Raw genomic sequence first — 18,724 nt, forward strand, 5'->3', positions numbered from 1 at the left:
GAAAGAATCCCAGCACCAAAGCAAAGGCACCGCGCCTCACCCCAAAGCAGGTGCAATCCCCCCCAAACGCCTCACTGCCTACAAAGAGGCGCCATCCGGGGCCAGCGCCCCTCTTCCTTCTGTCACAAAACCACAGTCGCACATGCAGCAGGTGCTCTCTGTTCGTTAAGGTACCTGAAGTGCGGTCAGGAGAGGTGAAATGAGGACCAAAAGCTGGATGCTGTCGCAGAACACAGCAGGCCGCGCGTTGGCGAGGCTTTATTTGGATGTGTAGGAACAAGGGAACATGGTGGGAAGGTGCCGAGGCCGGGCATGGAGAGTTCAAGAGAGTTTTGGGTGGGTTTAGTTTTTTTTTTTTTTTTTTCCCAAGGGTTTGGATTTACGTCCTCTTGTTTTTCCAGGAGTTCACCCGCCGTGTAATGTCGAGATGAAAAGCACGTTATCCTGGTCCTGGAGTTTATAATCCAGCTCACCCTGCAGGCCAAGGGAAAAAAAAAAAAAAAAAGAAAAATGGTTGAAATGTCACTTCCAAATACTAGCTGCAAAGAGAAAACATCTTGTAAAAAGATGGTGAGCGTTAGGGAGAGCAGAAGGGGACAGACGGATGTTTTCATCTTAAAGGCAGCAAAGGTGAGAGATCAGAGAAGGAGCTGACACTCATTATCCCAGGAACACACCGGTTTCTGGACCACAGTTTTGACAGAACAGGTGGTTGCCTGAGGCAGGAAAATAGTTAGGGCCTGTTTGTTTGCTGAGCACAACAGCGGGCTGAAAAGGAGAGGCATTAAGCAGCCGCCTGGTTGGGCAGAAACCTCCCCAGGGCTGTCATCCCCAGCTAGGGCACCACCCTGCTCCGGCTGAGGGGTCTGGCTCAGGGCTGTGAAGCTGCCCGGGACCCCCCAGGCTCTTCCCCCACGCGCGGATGAGAGCTGGGAGCAGCCAGAGGTGTGCAGCCCCCCACCGGAGGCCGGGGAATGTGGGGGCTCTCTCTTCAGACACCGGCCGGCTGCTGAGGCTCAGCAGGTTAGATCAAGGCTCCAGGCTTTGGAACAGCCGCGACGGTACAACGCAGGGCAGAGATCCCAGCCTGCCCCTTCCCCCTCAAATCCTAGACACTTGGCTTGGGGCAAGAATCAGAAATAGCTTCTCTGAGAGCAACTGCAGAACAGACAGAGCAATATTTTCAACAAAGAAAGTCAAAGTGAAGGAGTACAGACCATTAGTTCCCAGTCTGCGTCGTTGATGAGCACCAAAATTCCTGGCCTCCTGCAGAACACAGAAATAATTAGGATATAGGGCTGCTAAAAAGCTTCACAAATAGTTAAGAACGAGGGACGTTAAAGCACAGATCACAAGCTGACTGCCTGTAAAGCCAAAGAGAGAAAGGGATCCTAGCATGGAGGTAGAAATAGGTCCGGTCTGTGCCCTTTCTAGATCAAATCAAGGGGAGGCAAGAGCAATCCCAGAGCTCACTTAAATCAAATGCACCATTCCTGAGGATGCTCCAAGATGACTGCATTTCCGTACCGTGTAGAAAAGCCAGGTAATTAAAACCCCCACACAACAGTCGAGCGCGGAGAGCTCGATGGGAAGGTAGGGAAAGGCATTCCGGTGCCCCTACACCTGGGATCCACTCCGAGCCCCCGGTTACAGGCAGAGGGATTCCCCCTCTTTGATCTTCAGTGTCCTGCAATTGTCTCTCCTGTTACCAGGGGACCTGGCACACGCTTCAGCTCACAAAGATCCGTGACGAATGTTAAACACCCCCAGCGCCACCCCGCAGTCAGGGATGGTTTGCACAGCTCACTCTGCTCCATTTCTCTTGACTTTTTTTTTCTCCCCCCCCCCCTCCACGAGGCTGGCCCCATTTTGACAATAAAAATACATTTCCCAGAAGAAATATTTGTTGGCACCTCTCCGAGCGACTGCTTCAGTCCCAGTGATGTCAGCAGGGAATGGACAGACCTGCTAAAACTCCTGGAACTGGGGATATGTGAGCTGCGCTGCTCCAGGTGATAATGCGGAGAGCAGAAATTATCTGTGGTCCTGTTCCGGGTTTAAGGGTTTGGGGTGAGGGCTGCAAAGGACAGACAAGCTCTCCAGGGAACAGGGGGAGGTAGAGCTTGGAGTTCCTTCCAAATCCACGGGACAACCTCCCCGTTACCACTTCAGCATCTCCCCTGTTCTCACGGACATGAACCTTCCTGCAACCAACAGGGAAAACATAGCCCAAACCACGGGCACCTCCAGAGAGGGAAGCGCAGGGAAGGTTCACAACAGCTGTACTTACACAGATTCCCCCTGCATGAATAATTCCGGCCGTTCTTTCAGCAGATTCATTTTGATCCACTTTAGCAGGTTTCTGATATCCCCTGAAAGGAGAGAGGAGAGCAGTTTACAGAGGAGCTGACAGCTCCTAGGCAGTGCCGGAACAAAGTGATTGTTCACCCACCCAGAGGAGGTGAGGAAGGTGCGGGCTACGTGGGGAGAGCCCCCCACCTCCCATCAGAGCAGGGCGGCCCCTCGCCAGCAGCCACCAAGGCGGCTCAAAGCTCAGGGCTCTGCCCTCAGCTCCCCGGTTTGGCAGCAAAGGGTTGCTCCTCCCCGGAGAAAGGGCGATTTGGGAACCGGTGACCCCCTGCCTGAGCGGTCGGGGGTACGAGAAGGAAGGCTGAGAGCTGGAGCAGGTCTCTGGCGAGGGCCCCTTCCTTCAAACCCTCGCTGCGCTGCAGGCGCCCCACAAGGTTAACGCAGCAGTGCCGAAGGGGCAGTCCAGCAGGAGATTCCTGGTTAAGACTCCTCGAGCACATCCCCACGCCCCGCGCACCCTGGCCTTGCCCAACAAATCGCTGTTTAACTCCGCGCTTGTTTAATTCGATTTTAAAAGTCCAACCGCGCGTGCCTCGGCGTCTGAAAGAACAGCGGAGGCGCCAGGGGTACCAAAACCAGCGCCAGCCCCTCGAGACGCGCGCTCCGGGCCACAAGCGTGCACAGAACCGGGCGCTGAGCACGCACCACGCAGGCCCCGGCCGTGCCGGGTGCGTGTCGGGCGCTCGTCACGCCGCTCGGCGCTACACCCGCTGGCGCAGCCGTGCTCCCCGCGCCCTGCCGGCAGCCCCTCCCCACGAGCTCCCTCCCCGTGCGCTTCGTGCTCGTGGCTTCTTTATTAAAGCTCAGCCTTTATCTTTCCATTTCGGTAGGTGACAGGAAGGATTTGTCTTCATGTAAAAGGAGGAGGAGACACTGCTGGCGGGTTTTTATAGTATCAATTTTACTTTGTGAGGCAAAAACAATTTCTTTAGTGATAGCATCAGTTAATTTCCTATTGGAGAGGTGAGAAGAGACGGGGGGGGGGGGGAATAATCCGTTACAGGGTTTAGAGAAGCTGACAAATTGCAACGTGGAGTTCTCCTGCATTTGCCTCTATATTTCACCATTCCACAACCCACTTCATCATTCTGAATCCACGATCAGTTATTCTCCCGGGGCTCCTTTAAACAACCCTTTGAAAGCCCTGGAAGAGTTTTGTTTGTTTTAGAGGCGCGAAGACGCTCTCCGAAGGCAGCTCTCGGGTCCTCGCGTCTCCTGCACGTGCGGCAGCCCGGCCACGGCCGCAGGGAGCCCTTCCGCACAGAACTCCGAACCCCTGCATGCAATTCACCAAGCGCCAGCTTTGTGAGCAGCAAAAATAAACGTGCTTGCAGCAGCTCGACCCAGTCCCTGACGTACAGTGGGGTTTTACGGGATCGTGGACACCCAGGGCTGGGGTTCTTCTGAGTAGGGTCACCCCATTGCTGCTGTCACGCCAAGGGAGAGCGGCCCTGGCGATGGGGACGTGTCTTTTTTCCTAGGGAAAGGGGGAGCTGCTGGGATTCTACCTCCATTCCCCCCGTTTCATGGCTCCGGACCACAGCACCCGTGGAGGCTGCCGGAGAGCGGCAGGCATTGCTGCCTCCGCGCGCTGGGCCGCTCTGATCGCGGCAGACGGAGCTGCACGGAGCTGAATCGCCTGCCCGGGGCCGCCCCTGATGGTGGCACGCAGTCAGGAGCACACACCGGGCCGTTTTCTGCTGCTCTGACACCGACACGCGCCGGAGACGGCGAGCGCCACGCAGAAGAGACGCCGCGCCGGTCGGGCAGCCGCCGGAACGAGAGCTCGCCGTGTTTGCCTTCCCCTGAAAAATGCTGCCGCAACGTCAGGCCCTCAGGATCTCACACCCAAACGGCTCCCGCTCTCCGTCACCAAGAAATGAAAGCTGGGGAGGAAGAAAGATGGAGAGAAGCCTTCGGGAGGAGGAGGAGGGGGGCGCGAAGGGGACACCGGCCCCACCAGCACAGCGCCCGCGAGCTGTTTCATATTTATGCACTTGCGGCGGGGCACACAACAATGAGCTGTGCCATATACAATTCTCCTTGCCTGGAATAAGCAGCCCTTTCCTCTGGGACCTTTCGGGAGAGATCATTTAAACAGAAACACGCTGCACCAGCTGGATAAAAGACAGCCACCTAGAAGCAGGCTGGGCTGAGGGGCGAGAGGACTGATTTATTTGAGGCCGCGCTGGAAGATTCCCTCACCCCTACTCCTCCTGTAATAAATGTTATTTCCAGCCCCACCTGAGCCTACATTCATTTACCCCTCCCCACAAGTCACGTACACACACGCCGAAGAATTCAGACAGCAGGAAAAAACTGACGGCCTGTGCATGCCTGGAGCTTTCCCGCTCCTAATGGCGATGAAAATCAAGGCCCCTTCTCTTTGGCCGACCTTACGACTAATACTTTCAGCCGATTTCTCAGCACCGAACCTTTTTCCCCCCCCCACCTTCATGTCTTTACATTCTGTGCACCAAGATTACTCGAACGAATCAATTATAAAGGACGAAAAATGACCAGAGACGCACCAAAACCACCTCGCCCAAGTAAGGTACTGAAAAGGAAGGAAATTGCTTCCGTCGCAGTCGGTCTGGGGAGAAGCCATCTCGCAGCTCAGCGCCCTGATCGGTTCCTACAAGGCATCATGACGGCAATAATAAGAGGCGAATTACAGTACAGCCGCCTGCCTTTTGCATTTGCCATACGTGGTGTTCCTGAGGCATTTTCTTTCTGACCTGGGTCCGGCCCAGGCTGCCAGCTCCTTGGGCGAAGGATTTGCTGCGCAAGCAGCCGGGCCCCCACAAATGACGAAGAAGGAGGGGAAAAGACCTGCACCCGCTCAGGCACCGCGTCAGGCGCCCAGTTAAATCCTCGCCGCCGGCGCGGCGATCTCCTGGTCGTGCCGGTGCTCGGCCTGGCCCCCGGCACACAGCGGGGATCGTTGCGAGCCGCACAAGGCGCCCCGCGCGTGCTGCCTCCTGGCTGCACCAGCACCGTGCCTTTTGGCCCAGGGGCGAGGTCTGGGTGAGAGCGGAGACCAGGCAGCACTCCCCTGCTAGGTCGCCAGCTCAAGGCCAGCTCATCACAGTCACGACACGTTTTTATTACTGCTGCACAGCCTCAGTGAAATCTCTTCGGTAGCCTTCTCTGTTCAATTCGCCGCGAACAAACACCCACACCAAAAACCCACCCCGGTTACCATTAACTGCCCTCGCCACCGGCAGCGTCGGCAGGGAAGGCAGAGCGAAGAGGCCAGGGAAGCTGAAATATTCTCAAACTGCTAAGGAGGGACTGGAGCACATGGTAGGAAATCCCTGCCTCATTTGTACACAGAGACAGCTTCTGTTGCCCGTGCTAACAGTACATCAAACCTCTCCAAATTCTCAGGAAAAATAATCTAAAGTTAATTAAAAAAAAAAAGAAAAACTGACAAACGTTTGAGAAAACTGCTTAGCTCAAGTGCACAGATGGGAGCTCAAACCCACAATACATGCATAAAACAAATCACCCAGCGAAACACACAGCTCAGGAAAACGACGTGCGTGCTCGCAGTGACACAAAGTCATTGGCTTGTCACGCAAGCGGACAGGATGCAAAAACTGCAGTGAGCGTGCATACAAAAACCCAACAGCGTCGGCTCATTTTCAGCCCAGCTGCATTACAAACACTCCTGGTAGTGGCGGAGAGAATTGCACAGCCTGCTCGGTCCCCTCGCGTATCCTCTGAGGCCTGATCTTCTGCATTATCCCAACTGCTCGTTGACGAGGAATCTGCTGAGCTTCCTCTGCAAGAGAAACGTGGCTGGGACTCCATTTTAGCACTGCCTGGAGCAAGAGCCCGGGTCCATTCGCACCCTCGAACCCAGGGCTGAAATCCATAGATCTTTCCCAGCTCAATAAAACCTCCTTGGCCTGACAGATTCATCCGTGATAACTCAGCAGAGAGGGCGCTCACCGTGAGCAGAGAAAACAGGTGCCTGGAATAAGAAACGCCGAGCTGGGGGTTACAGGGGAAGGCTCTCACACCGAGCTGATACACGTGCAGAAACGCAGAAGGATTTTGCACACCCACGGCACCACTTACACAAACACACAGCCCCGCTGCCGGGGAGCTGCACGGGGCATGGGGCAGGCTCGCACACACACGTGCAGCGTCCAGACACCTCCGTGTCCCCGGCCTTAAAATCCAAATAGAGACCTGCACGCAGCACAGAGCCTCCGAAGGGCATCCCGAGGGTGCAGTCACACCCGTATCAAGCCTTGGCTGCAGAGCTGAGCGCTTGTTTCAGGGAACAGGGGAACCCTACAAAGGGCGAACCATGGAAAATTCCCTTCTGGTCCGCAATAAATCAGATCTGTGCAGCACTGGTCACTAAGGGGTCAGTGCCGCAGGAGCACGGCGCTTTCCCGGGCCGCCTTGCGGATACCTCCCCGTGGGGTACCGTTTCTTTGACCCAGAATAAGATCATTTATCATACTGACCATGGCTGAGCTCCAATTTGCTGAGGTCACTAACTCTGGACGAGCGCCGCTCCACCCACATTCTCCGCCACTGGCCTGTAACCATGACAAAGCCCCTTCCCTGCCGCTCCTCTGCCATTATTCCCCCTGCCTGCATGGAAATGTAGGGAGAGGCAATCTGTATCCCCCTTCCCCTGCTCAAGCAGCTTGTTTCTAAAGAGACAAACCGGCTCCCGGTACCTGCTGCCCCGCCAGGTGAACGCTTGCTGTGTGCTTTTCGATCTTATGGCACTCCGGGAACCTGCTCTGTAAAAGAGCCAGCTACAAAACCTGACCTGAGGGATGCTTCAGCCTCTTCCAGCCTCCCATCTGATATGCAAATCACTCACTGAAGCAGATGATGGTGTGCCATAAACCGCAGAAGAAGACCTGGAATAGCTTATAGAAATGGAGTCACAGGCAAATGGGCTCGGTACTGCGCAGAGCGAGGCTGAGGAGAGCAAAATCCATTTTGTCTGACAGGCACACGAGCCCATCCTGCGCTGGAGTGGCCGGTGATTTAAGTACTACAGAAATATTAGGGGGTAACTACAAGAGAATCCCACTTGTTCCTCTCTTCTGTTGTTGTCTGCTATAAACAAACGTCAAGGTCTTGGTTTCTGTAATTTTTAGTTGTGTTACAGCACCCTTCTCTCACTTCCCAACTAGGAGAGAAGCCTTAGCGGTGCTCTTCCCCATTTCCTTGTGCCCACGGGATCAGAGGGCTCTTTCATTGCCCTTCTGTTAGCAGCAGAGGCTCAGATCCCAGCCGTCACTGAGCAATTCTCAGCCCTGGGGTTTTATCACAACTCTCCTGAGCTGCAGAGGAGCTGCTCGGGATCTTCCGTTCCCCGCGGGCCGCTGGCAGCAGACCACAAGTTCAAGGGATCTCCAACGCCGCTGCCTAGCCAGCAGCGAGCCTCCAGATCCATCAGCTCCCGTTACAAGAAAGCAGCTCGGAGCTGATCCTCGGGGTAAACCTAATCCCTGCACATTTCCAAAGGCAGAGCATCTAATCCCGTAACACCCAACGCTATTGTCACTTCAGACTCCCAGAGAAATGCCAGTGCACCAAACCGCCTCTTTTAATTAGGATCACAGATCACTAGTGCTGGTCCTTGAGTCTTGCCTCCTGTTCAAAACTGTCGAGGGAAGGAACTGGGAGAACTTTACGGGCTCCTGCACAGGCAGCAAAGTGCCACATTAGGAAGCACAGACGTGAAAAATAACAGGTTAACAGCTCCTGCACTTTCATCCCTCTGGCAGTGCAGAATTACGTGCAATAAAAGAGCACCCTGAGCCTTGCCCGCTCCGATTTTGAGACGCTCGAGCCATACGGGCCTGCTACCAACCCCTCAGGAGACTGCGCCACGGTCTGACAGTTTTGCAGTCGGGAATCTTCCTGCTAGGCACCAAACTCCCTTTTCTTCACTCCTCCCTATCAATCTATGCTCGATGATACTGCATCACCCCGGCTATAATCTGTCCTTCCCTGTGATGAAGGAGATATCCCACCTCACCGCTTTTCCATTCATTTATCCTGCTTAACCTTGAATGTTGCTGTTTTTTTTTTTTTTTTTAAAGCTGCTCAGGAAGACGATCCAGAGGATGCACTGCTAACTGCAGGCATAAAGCTTAGCCAGAACCCAGCAAACTAAAATCTTCCCCCTCTCTCGATTTTTCCCAGCTTCTGGGTTTTGCGTGCGTGCGGAGGCTTAAGAAGGAAAACCCTCTCAGGATCACAGCAGACTGATGCGAGACCCCTCAGAGGAAGGTGGCTGCTCCTGCAGGAGCTGCAGAGGGATTCCCCGGCAGCCCGGCGCTGCCCTGCACGCAGCCAGCCTGGCGGAGGGAATCCCCCGGGCACTGCCAGCTGGATAAGAACTCCCTGAAGCAAACCCCTCGCCCCCCTTCCAGCCGTGCTGGTGGCTAGTGTCCCCTCCGGCTGCTGGATGAGTCAGTGTCACAGCTCAGTGACTGCCATCATTTTCTTCCCCTAAATACAGAAAGCACGCCGAGTCCAGCCCTCGCCTCTCACTTTCGGGCTCGGCTCCGCTTGGCTATTATCAGACTTCCATGCAGGGCAAGCACCATTAAACCGATTCCTGCCCACCCGGCCCAGCCACCCCCACGGATACTCCGAGCCCCTCAGTCTTACTTGAAAGGGGAAAAGAAAGGGCCAGTGAGATGATCAGGGTGGAGGAGAGGGGGGGTAAGATTTACAAGTGAATGGAGGTAAGAATGGAGCAGTTTGTGGGATAAAGGGGCTGCAGAGGGAGCTTTACAGATGTGCAGAGGGACGGCGGCTCATTGTTTAATTAAGCAGAAAGTGGCTCTTTTGAAAAGCAATTTTGCACAGGAGCTCTGAGCTCAGCAAACAACTCCTGCGAGTGAGGGCAGGAGGAGAAAGGAACAGCTGGCCCGGAGCCGTGTGAACCGCATGCTAAGCGGTTTAAAGGGCCCGGATCCTCCTCCCAGCCCTGCTCCGCTGCCACCCTCAGAACAGTGCTGTCAGCGCAGCAAATCCCACCGAGAGAAAAGAGAGAGCGGAGGGGGGGGGCCTGGCGCAGAAAGGTTATCCTGCTAGGTGCCTGCACTGCAGCACGGCGGCGGGGGGGGGAAAGCCAGGCTTTGTTAGCCCGGGGATTTGGTCGCACACAAGAGCCGGTTTCTCGGTGCCTGGGAAGCTCCCTGCACAAAGAGCTGGGACGAGCTGAGCTGATCCGGCAGCGCGGCTCCGCGGCCTCCCTCGAGAGCGCTGGGGCTGCTGCTGCTGCCAGGCTGCGACGCCTCTCCCCGACCCTCGTCCCTCGCGAGGGACCCGCTCCTCCTCGTGCCGAAGCTGGGACCCGGAGCACCGAGGGGCAGCGAGACGGAGCTGCGGCAGGGATGCTCCTTCGCAGCATCGCACCAAGCTCCCGGCTGAATGTGGCCAGGCTGAGGTGCCACGCCGGTAACTCAGTGAGCCCCCTCTCTTCACCCCACGTGTGGTGATTACCTGAAATAACAGAGCTGCGCGGGCGGGGAACGACCCCGAATCCTCTGAGACCCGCAAGCAGCATGCGCCGCTTTCAAAGACCTGACCGCGTGGAATTCCACCGAGCTACGGCTTCCTGTCGTCCTTCCAGCAAGTCTCTGCATCACCACCATCACTTTCATTCCTTTCTGGAGCAAGTTTTAAAACATCAGGGATAATAAACAGAGCAATAAAAGCATCTCCGAGTATTAATCACTCACTAACTACTCCGCGCCACCCAGCAGTACCACTCGACATTTACAGACAAGCTTTACTCTTCATTTTCAAACTTTCACGCTTGGTTTTACAGGGTTTGGCGCAGCACCCAAGCACTCCAAACACACGCCATGCTGTATTTTTAAGCCACCCTGCCTGTAACACGGGTCTGATCTCTCAAGATCCCCAGGCTCTTTTCTGAGAGGATGAACGCTCCCAGCTCCCCAGCAGTCCTCCACGCTGTGCACGAGGCCCCTGGAAAGCAAAGCTCTTGAGGAGCAGTCCATGCTCTTCTCTACAGGGATTTTAACATAAGCAGCACTTGGCAGATTATTTTAATTTTCCCTCTAAAAGAAAAAAAAAAATCTGATTAGCAGCAGGCCTTTTTCCCTGGGGTTTTGGTAAAGGGAAACCACAAACAATTACCAAAACAGGCTGATTAAAAATTTATCCTTCCAGACTTGTGAGTGCCAAAACACACAGCGAATTCTGGATTAGCCCAGAAGGTCCAAGCGGCCACTGCTGCTCCCAAACCAGAAGTCCCGTCACTGAAACCACAGGAGAAGCTGGAATCGGAAGGCCTGCAGCCTGCAGCACAACTGCCGGAGGCTTTACGACCAGCCCCAGCCCCCAGATACAACACCCAGCCCACTGCACAGCAGAAAACTTTTGTAAGCACTCCTCACCAGCGGGACGCTGCTGATCTAAACCTGAAATGACTACAAGGGTTAAGCAATGCCAGCTACTTCCCACCCCTCCAGCAGCGTCCATGCAGTTCGCATGGCCATAGACAAATCCACCACTGTGAGTCCCAGCGAGATGGAGGAAGGAGCTCCGACATCACTTGCAGGGCAGTCATACAATGATCTATTTGATTACTGAAGCACTTGGTTAAATTACTGTGCCTTGTTTCAGGAGGAAGCTGCCAAATACATTTTCAGTTTTTAATTTAGGGTTTCTCTCTTTTATGCTCCATTGTCTCTAATAGCCTCTTAGATGCTTGAAAATAAAGTTGATTTCCCTGCCAATTTAATCCTCTCTCCATGTGACAAATATCGTTATTCCCCCAGCTGCTTTCTCCCCCACACACACAGTTTTTATGCAGAAGAAGCCAACGGGGCATTAGTGCCTTCAGATCCTCTAACAGCATTATCAATGAGATCATCAAAATAGCCGGCAACTTGGGACGAGACTCTTGTTCAACTTCAGCTCCTCTTTCTGCGGCAGCTCTAAAAGATTACACAGCCCTGCACAAAGTGCGGCTTCTGTAGAGCTGCCTTTCCACGCCGATACATCACACCTTGTTAACTTTCTACTTGGCAGCAACAGCAACACGCAGGCTAAGGCAGCGGCGCTTTGGAAATAAAGAACTGCTGTTTTACTGGCGTTGTAAGGATACAAAAAGCCCCTTGGATAATAAAAAGAGGTCCTGCCACACAGCTGTACCCCTTGTGGCTCGCTCTTGTCCCATTTGCAGCTTCCTTCCTCCTAGCCTTTCCTAATCCCTCCAGGAGCCCATCGTCAGGCATCAGAAAAGGGCAGAGAAACGAAGGTAGGAGAAGTGAACTGGATTTGGAACCCACCTACTTTCCACCCAGTGCCTGTTACCAGGAAAAAGGAAATGACTACACGGTATTTTGTTGAAGCAACGTTATTATCATTCAGAGAACGCTGCCCGTGTCAGCTATGGAGCATAACTTGTTTGTTTTTTTCTTCACATAAATATTTGTAGAAGTCTCCTCATAAAATTTTCCCCCTCCCCTCCGGGATATATATATAAATGCCTAAACAATTAAAATGTAGCTGGGCCCAATGTCCCAGAGAGAAGAAGCTGCTCTGCGAAAAGGAGGGCAAAGACAAAAATAACCTAGAAAGAAAGGAAGAGTGGGAAAGAGAGGCCAAACTGGCCAAAAATAAGCTTGACAGCTACTGAAACCAGTTAAAATGGGGTTACAAGTGCAGGTCTTCAAGCGGTACTCATACTAGAAATCTTTCCCCAGAGCATTAAGTGATGAACATACAAGGCAAGGCAAGCAGCAGGCCACAGCGCAGCACCGAGCTGGTTTGTTTCTCTCATCATTGTAATTCTGGCTGCGCAGGGCAGCAGGGAACATACTACATATATCTTCATTTGCCCAGAGACAGCTGAATCCAACTTCCTTGCTGGGAGAGGAACACGGATGGCATTAGGAAGAGCATAAAATTGCAAGAATTTACCAAATTCCTTATTTACACGGTTCTATTTGATTCTACTGATTTCTTACTTCTGCGATGCAATTCTCATCTGGAATATTGTGACAGGTGTCTCCAGCGATCCCCTGCTGTCAGGCATTAATGCCCCGTCTGCTTACCCCATCCTTGTGCTGGCGTAAATACTGCCATAGCATGAGCCTCACAATTCAGAGCATCCACTCCTGAGCTTCTGCCATCCACAACCAGCCCCCAAACCGAAAGCACCTTGTCGTGTGAAAACCTGTGAAAGAGCATTCACATCAAACAGCGGGCTGCAAACCCCGGGAGCTGCAAACCGGACCCAGTGCCCATTCTGCTGTTCCTACAGGTGCAGGGATAGCAGCACCTGAAAGACACGGCGGCATGAAAAGCCAGGAGCAATAATCTGTCAGATGAATCTGGAATGAATCACCAGAGATCGTGAGCTTGGACCCTGAGACCGAGCCAGATCTTCAGGGAAAGATTTATCCTTTAGGATGAAGCCAGCTCTCCGGGAAGTCCGCAGAAGTCTTCCCAGCAACTCTGAGTGGGAATGGGATAGGCCACACACACCCGCACCAACAACCACCTGGCTGGAAGAGTCGCTCTTTGCTATCACTTCCCCCCTCCCCGGGCAGAAACCAACACCTCACGCAACAACCCCTCCTGCTCCAGTGTCTGATCGTGGTCTGAACGCCACCGATGCCGTGGTTGTCAGCAAGTATCACACACAGAACACTGAAGAAAATGATGCTCTAGCCCCCACGTTTATAAACCAAGCAAACGAGCGTTTTGGCAATCCTTTACTACCTTCCATTTAAGGGCTTTAAGTGCTCTAACAGCGCCGGAATCCAATGCCGAACTCTCCTGTGCCACGGGGAGGTCTCACCACTGCTTCAGTAGCACCAGGGGAAAGTTAAGCGACATGACTAGATCCACAAAACTAGTCGGTCTCAGATCATGTTCCTAGACTCATTAACGACAAGATAACACACTATTTCAGTGCTCCTGTTATGTTTGAATTACATACACTTATGTCCAAGTACTCGGACGGATCCCTAATTACTTACAGGCATAGCAAGGAGATTTCAGGCCTGACTGTTCACAGCGTGTAGATCGTGGCATCGCACATTCACGAGCTATTAATTGGTAACATCCCTTGATGCTTCGTGTTCACTCAGTTTATAATCCCACCCTCCGGCAGCATAAAGCACTGCTATCCAGCTGGAAAAAATCAAAGCGTACCTGCAGCAAACTTATCTTGCAACTGAAGTACGCACACAGGTAAGTAGGAACAAGAGAGTTAGCACAGCCCTTCTCGGTGCTGATATGCCAAACCACAAAGCAGAGCTTGTAGCTGTGTACCGTGGGGATGCTCAAGTCCTTCGCTTAACAGCACCTTAGTTTTTATTGCAGGGAAGGCCACAGGCAGCCTGTCCAGCATCATGTTCAAGCATTAGCTTTGCCATTTTCAACTGTATTGCTAATATAGAATGATTAGATACACTTGAAAGTATAAAAAATAAGTAGATAAAATACATAAATGTTACACTGCTCTACACACGTATCTATATAGTGAATACATATGCACAGTTATACGTATGTGCCTCTTGGGAACCTCAAGAGTCAAGGCAAAACGAGGCAGAGCAGGTTATAGGGAGTGCCATGCATCAAGATGAACGTAGACATGATGGGCATGTTCCGAGGCTGGTGTCTGTCCAGGAGGAGGGAGGCAAAAGGCTTAGCAAAGGACTCACTTCACAATTTGTTAGAGCATACGGAAGGTCTTCGGACTATTTCTGCTTGGTATTTATTCACTCTGAGGCCCAAGCAGCAAGCCATCTGATCAATGGCACGCCTGAAAGTGCTTTTAAAACACACTGGTACTTGTAAACTACAAAAACTGCTGCACAATGAGCTTTGTTCTGCATGTGGATTTCATTTGTGGTCATTCTTTCAAGTTATCGAGCAGGTTCGGATACTCACAAGGCTCTGGCTGAGAAGGCAAAGTCACCTGATGTTTTTTAACACCATCGAACAAGAGTTCTGCACCACCTCTGAAACAAAAAGAACGCACTGCTGAGTTCCTCTTTATTGGCAGAAGGAAGACAGGACAAAAGCAGCAATTTCCACAGATGCCACAACGCAGCAAACAAACGACGCAGACTATATTTAGCACAGGATTCTCTTTGTCTTTTCTCCGCTCGCAAACTGCAAGTCCCATGGGGAAGGTGCCACCTCCTGTTGCCATCGCACACAAGAGGCGCAGTCACGGGCCGGAACCCCACGGTGCCGGGCACCGTCCCAGCGGCGCAGGAAGATGGCTCCATCCCAACGAGCTTACAGAGCAGCGGGCAGCGCCCAGCCTTCCCTTTCCCGTTAGCTATCGGCTCTGCTTCAATTCAAACGGCGTTCCAGACACCGCACTCCAGCCAGCGGCGCTCTTCCCGAGCGCCTTTCAGCCGGGAGCCTCCAGGCGTTTCGCAAAATGTGAAAAATCGTGGCAGAGTCGTGGAGTCGCCATTTCCCCCGTTTCCGCTTGTAAGCAGGGAGAGGAAGCGACTCGTGCGAGGTTACACAGCGAGGCAGAGGCAGAGCCAGGAATCCTCGAGTCCTGGCAACCCTCTCCCGACCTTGTCACTACAAAGCGCTCCCTCGCAGGAGGGTCTTGACCGGGAGAAGCAAGCTGAGCAAGTGGCAACGATCACAAATTCACATGAAAAATAAATAAAATCTTCCTCCGCTGAACCACCTAACTTCCCTTTTCTGACAGCCAGAACTTACCAGCAGGACTCTCCCTAGGTAACAGAGTGAAGGGCTCTGAGCCACGGCTTTGTACAAGAGACCAAGTGTGAACAACCTACCGAATAGAGAGGCTGGCAAGTGCAGGAGCTGGTCCTCACACCTGACAAAACGCAATTTAAATTCAATGTAACCGATCTCCTTCAGCTCTTTAAAAAAAAAAAAAGTCTTTTTTGTAACTGCAACTTAATAAACCTCAGCAGGTTCCTCATCTATATTCATTTGGGGAGGGGGGGGGGAGAACAAATTCTTTATGCTTTGAGCTTTACAGATATAAATCGCTTTTCTCGATGTGAGGCAGCAGGCCAAACTCAGTCTCAGATTATAAAACCCCACCATGTGAGCGGGGCCACAGAGCAGAAACGTGCGTGCTGCCGTAACACACGGAACAGGCAGGCAGGACGGCTTCTTGATTCCGGACTGAACAGGACGGCCAGAGTGTGAATAGTTAGGAAACCCAAACCACTCAACACTCAGCTGACACAGAAAATCGGCTAGCCCGTTTGGAAAGAACATTTAATTGTGGCAAAATGCTATTTTCAGTTAGACCATTTAAATTTTTTTTTTCTTACGAGATTACGTTCTGGAAAACTTTACTGGTGCCTTGCGTCTCCTGAAAATTTTCTCAATAAATCACTTAAAATAAATAATCCCCACCTAAATATCAACAAAGGTGCACCCCCACATTACTAAGTTCCTTTAAATTCAATATCTAAAAATGCCGCACTAGGTTTTCTTGGCTCTGCCATCGAAGAGCACAACAGAACCCTTGTTGCGCCCTCAGCAGCATTACTTATATGCAGCAACTCTCCTAAAGAGCACTCTGTTGGTGTTCTTCCACCAGCTCACAAAAAATAGTTATGTGAAAATTGAAGCAGCAATTATTAACATGAGCTGGGATTCACGCAGAAGAACGAGTCACAGTAATTATATGAAAAACATTTTTTTATGCAATGAAAACAAGGTCACGCTTTGTTACAGCGGGAAATGTAGATTGCAAGATAAGGTCCTTCTGTGATGCGCTAGCTGGGGAGAACTCAGCTGTGATTTGTACATAGAGAGCTCATTTATGCATTTCCAAGGGAAGCAAAAATGCATCTCACTCTTCTGGGAAAATTAGGAGAGTTACTGCAGCTGGAAGCGGGAAAGACTGAGGAAAGGATTCTTAAGGAGAGGGGCATTTAAAGGGTTATGGCATGTCTGTGTTTGCGAGAGGGTGGGAAAAACCAAATAAAGAGCAGCCTTTTAGCTTCTGCTAAAAGAAGGCTTTAAGGAAGGAGCACAAGTATGGTCACAAACGCTCACAGCCTTCCCCCGCGGGCACTTTGTAACTTCCCAGCGAGGGAGCGCCGGCAGCGCTGGCGGTACAGCACCGCCGGCCAAAACGCTGCGGGCGGGAGCCCGGCGGCCCTGCACCGACCTGCGGCAACGGGAGCGAGGCGAACAGCGAGCGCGCGTGGACACGCGGACACACACAGAGAGAAAAGCCGGAGTGCGAAGTTTTTATTAATTATTTTAATAATTAAAAAAATAAAGGGGAGGGGCGGGACGGGAGAGGTGCGCTCGCACAGAGGGGCGAGCTCGGCCCTCGCGGCCGCTGCCCCGCCCGGCCCAACGCCGCCGGCTCCCCCGGGGAGGCCGCAGCCGCCCGGCCGGGCCTGGCCGGCCTCGGGGCCCCGTCACGGCGGCACCGGCCCACGGGGGAGCGCCGGGCGCCGGCACCGCCTGCGGCCCGCTCGGGGCCTCGGCCCCGGCCGCCGCGTCCCGGCCGCTCCGCCACAGGGCCGCGGGCTTCTCGCGGACACGGGCCCGGCCCCTCCCGGCCCTGCCCGCCGCCCGGCCCCGGCCCCAGGCCCCGCCGCCCGCGCTCACCCGAACTCCACCTGCAGCGACACGGGCGCCGCCATCTTGGCGGCGGCGGGCGGGAAGGGAAGGAGGCCGAGGGCCGCGCCGGAAGTGCCCCGGGCGGGCTTCCGGCAGCGCCGCGTTACCATGGCAACGGCCGGGGCGAGGCGGCGGCCTAGGCCTCGGCCCGCCGGCCACAGAGATGTGCGCTAAGCCCTAGCTGCAGCCTATGTTATTCTAAAACACTCCGAATAAAAACTAAAACACCAAATAAACCTAAAACACTCCAAATAAACCCTAAGACTCCCGTCCTGCGTTAAATTCACGTCTCGCCATTCACTGGGCTGTTCTTTGCGTGCTGAGAACGCTGCAGGCGCACAAAGGCCGGGAGCGGCAGCACCAGCTTCCCAGCGGCGGGGCCAGGCCTCCCTCCGCCTGCTGCCTCGCCGCTGATTTATGGTTTTAGTGGGGACACAGAAATGGGCAGGCTGGGTCTGCCTGAGTGCCGCCCCTGTAGCCAGCGTGGAAGATGGCGCACAGCTACTCAGCATCCCCTCAGCCTCCTGAAGCAAGCGCATCGCCGCAGCATCAGGCCCCATCCAGCACCGCGTTAACAGCATGGCGCACATCTGTCGCCCGTTTGTTTCCTCCTCCCGTCCCCAGAGGGAGAAGCGCGTGCACAGGCGGACGCAGCCATGGTGGTGACAGCTGGGCTGTGCCGTGGTGCAGGCGGCACTGGTGGAAAACTGCAGCCCCTTAACCCTCCCTCCTCCAACCCTCCACTCAGTGGAGGGTTTGGCTTTAAAATATACATGTACACGTGCACACATGGAGATAGAAATGTCATATAGACGCGTATACATTATGCATTATATGTAACGGGCATAAATTTACGCAGACAGATTGCTCTACGTTTATGCTAACGGGGGTCAAGGCACGCCTAACCCCAAGAGCAGAAGGTGGTGGTGTTTGTAATGGCCTTTTGTTCTGAGAGGCGATCATTCTCTGGGCTGGGCCCCAGGAAAGGCGCCATGGTCCCCAGCACGACCAATGCCACTGCCGCTGCTGGAGGTTATGCTATGGCAGAGGCAAGAAGCTGCTGCCTAAAAATTCTAGTTGGATTTTGAGATATCTCTAAGTCCTGAGGACTCTGGGTATCTCAGAGATATGGCTCAGGATGTTGAACCAATTTTATAGGAAATAGGCAGAGGAAAGAGAAATGTTAGACAAAAATCTTATTTCTATACACTTCAGAAATGACTGAAGCACTTTGTATACAGAGGATCTGGTAATCTGGGCTCCAGATCAGTGTTTGTAGATATGGTTTTATACGAGCTATTCTTCTTGCTTCCAGAAATCATTTATGATGCCAAATAATAGCAGAACTGGCTCCTAAAAATCTCGATTCCTGAGCTATAGAAATGCAAAAAAAACCTACAGATTTAGTGTTAGTGCTTCCCCGTAAAGCAAGAAGAAATTAAAAAAAAAAAAAGAAAAAAGAGAGAGAACGGTAATCATAAATACCAATTTGGCTCTTTCAAGCATTCAAAGCTGGTTACTGTTAACAATTGCCCTGGAAACATACTCAGTGAGCACATGAGCTATGGGGGACGTTTTTATGGACAATGTGTGCTTGGGAAGAAGAGCAATTCCCATCTCTGTGCCGGGTGCTGAAATCTGAGCATCACGAATTTACCAGCATATGCTTAGGGATGGGGAAAGAAAGCATGTAATCTCCTTGAGAAAGTGTAATGCTGACATT

At 52.9% G+C, this 18,724-nt stretch overlaps 1 protein-coding gene across 3 annotated transcripts; it reads right to left on the reverse strand.

Moving 5' to 3' along the window:
• Positions 1 to 218: 218 nt before the first annotated feature.
• On the reverse strand, positions 219 to 17,078 carry URM1 (ubiquitin related modifier 1). Of its 3 annotated transcripts, XM_083806870.1 has the most exons (5): positions 16,990 to 17,078; positions 14,302 to 14,372; positions 2,291 to 2,372; positions 1,218 to 1,266; positions 219 to 474 (listed from the first exon to the last, which is right to left on the reverse strand). In XM_083806870.1, the coding sequence occupies exons 1-5, from the start codon at positions 17,022 to 17,024 to the stop codon at positions 406 to 408; spliced, it is 306 nt and encodes a 101-aa protein (XP_083662996.1). In that variant the 5' UTR covers positions 17,025 to 17,078; the 3' UTR covers positions 219 to 405. The 3 variants fall into 3 exon arrangements, with proteins under 3 accessions (XP_083662996.1, XP_083662998.1, XP_083662997.1); XM_083806872.1 differs by lacking the exons at positions 14,302 to 14,372; positions 16,990 to 17,078 and adding an exon at positions 13,386 to 13,511; XM_083806871.1 differs by lacking the exons at positions 14,302 to 14,372; positions 16,990 to 17,078 and adding an exon at positions 9,871 to 9,949.
• Positions 17,079 to 18,724: the final 1,646 nt, after the last annotated feature.

This window comes from Anser anser (assembly GCF_964211835.1).
Source record: "Anser anser genome assembly, chromosome: 21".
NCBI classification, from domain to species: Eukaryota; Metazoa; Chordata; class Aves; order Anseriformes; family Anatidae; genus Anser; species Anser anser.

Excerpts from the sequence above, each read along its gene's own strand:
- URM1 (XM_083806870.1), bottom strand. The coding sequence starts at position 17,024 with ATGGCGGCGCCCGTGTCGCTGCAGGTGGAGTTCGG. Across the intron at positions 14,373-16,989 it reads TCGCTGCAGGTGGAGTTCGG|AGGTGGTGCAGAACTCTTGT; the intron begins GTGAGCGCGGGC and ends TTTTTGTTTCAG. Across the intron at positions 475-1,217 it reads ACGCAGACTGGGAACTAATG|GGTGAGCTGGATTATAAACT; the intron begins GTCTGTACTCCT and ends CTTGGCCTGCAG.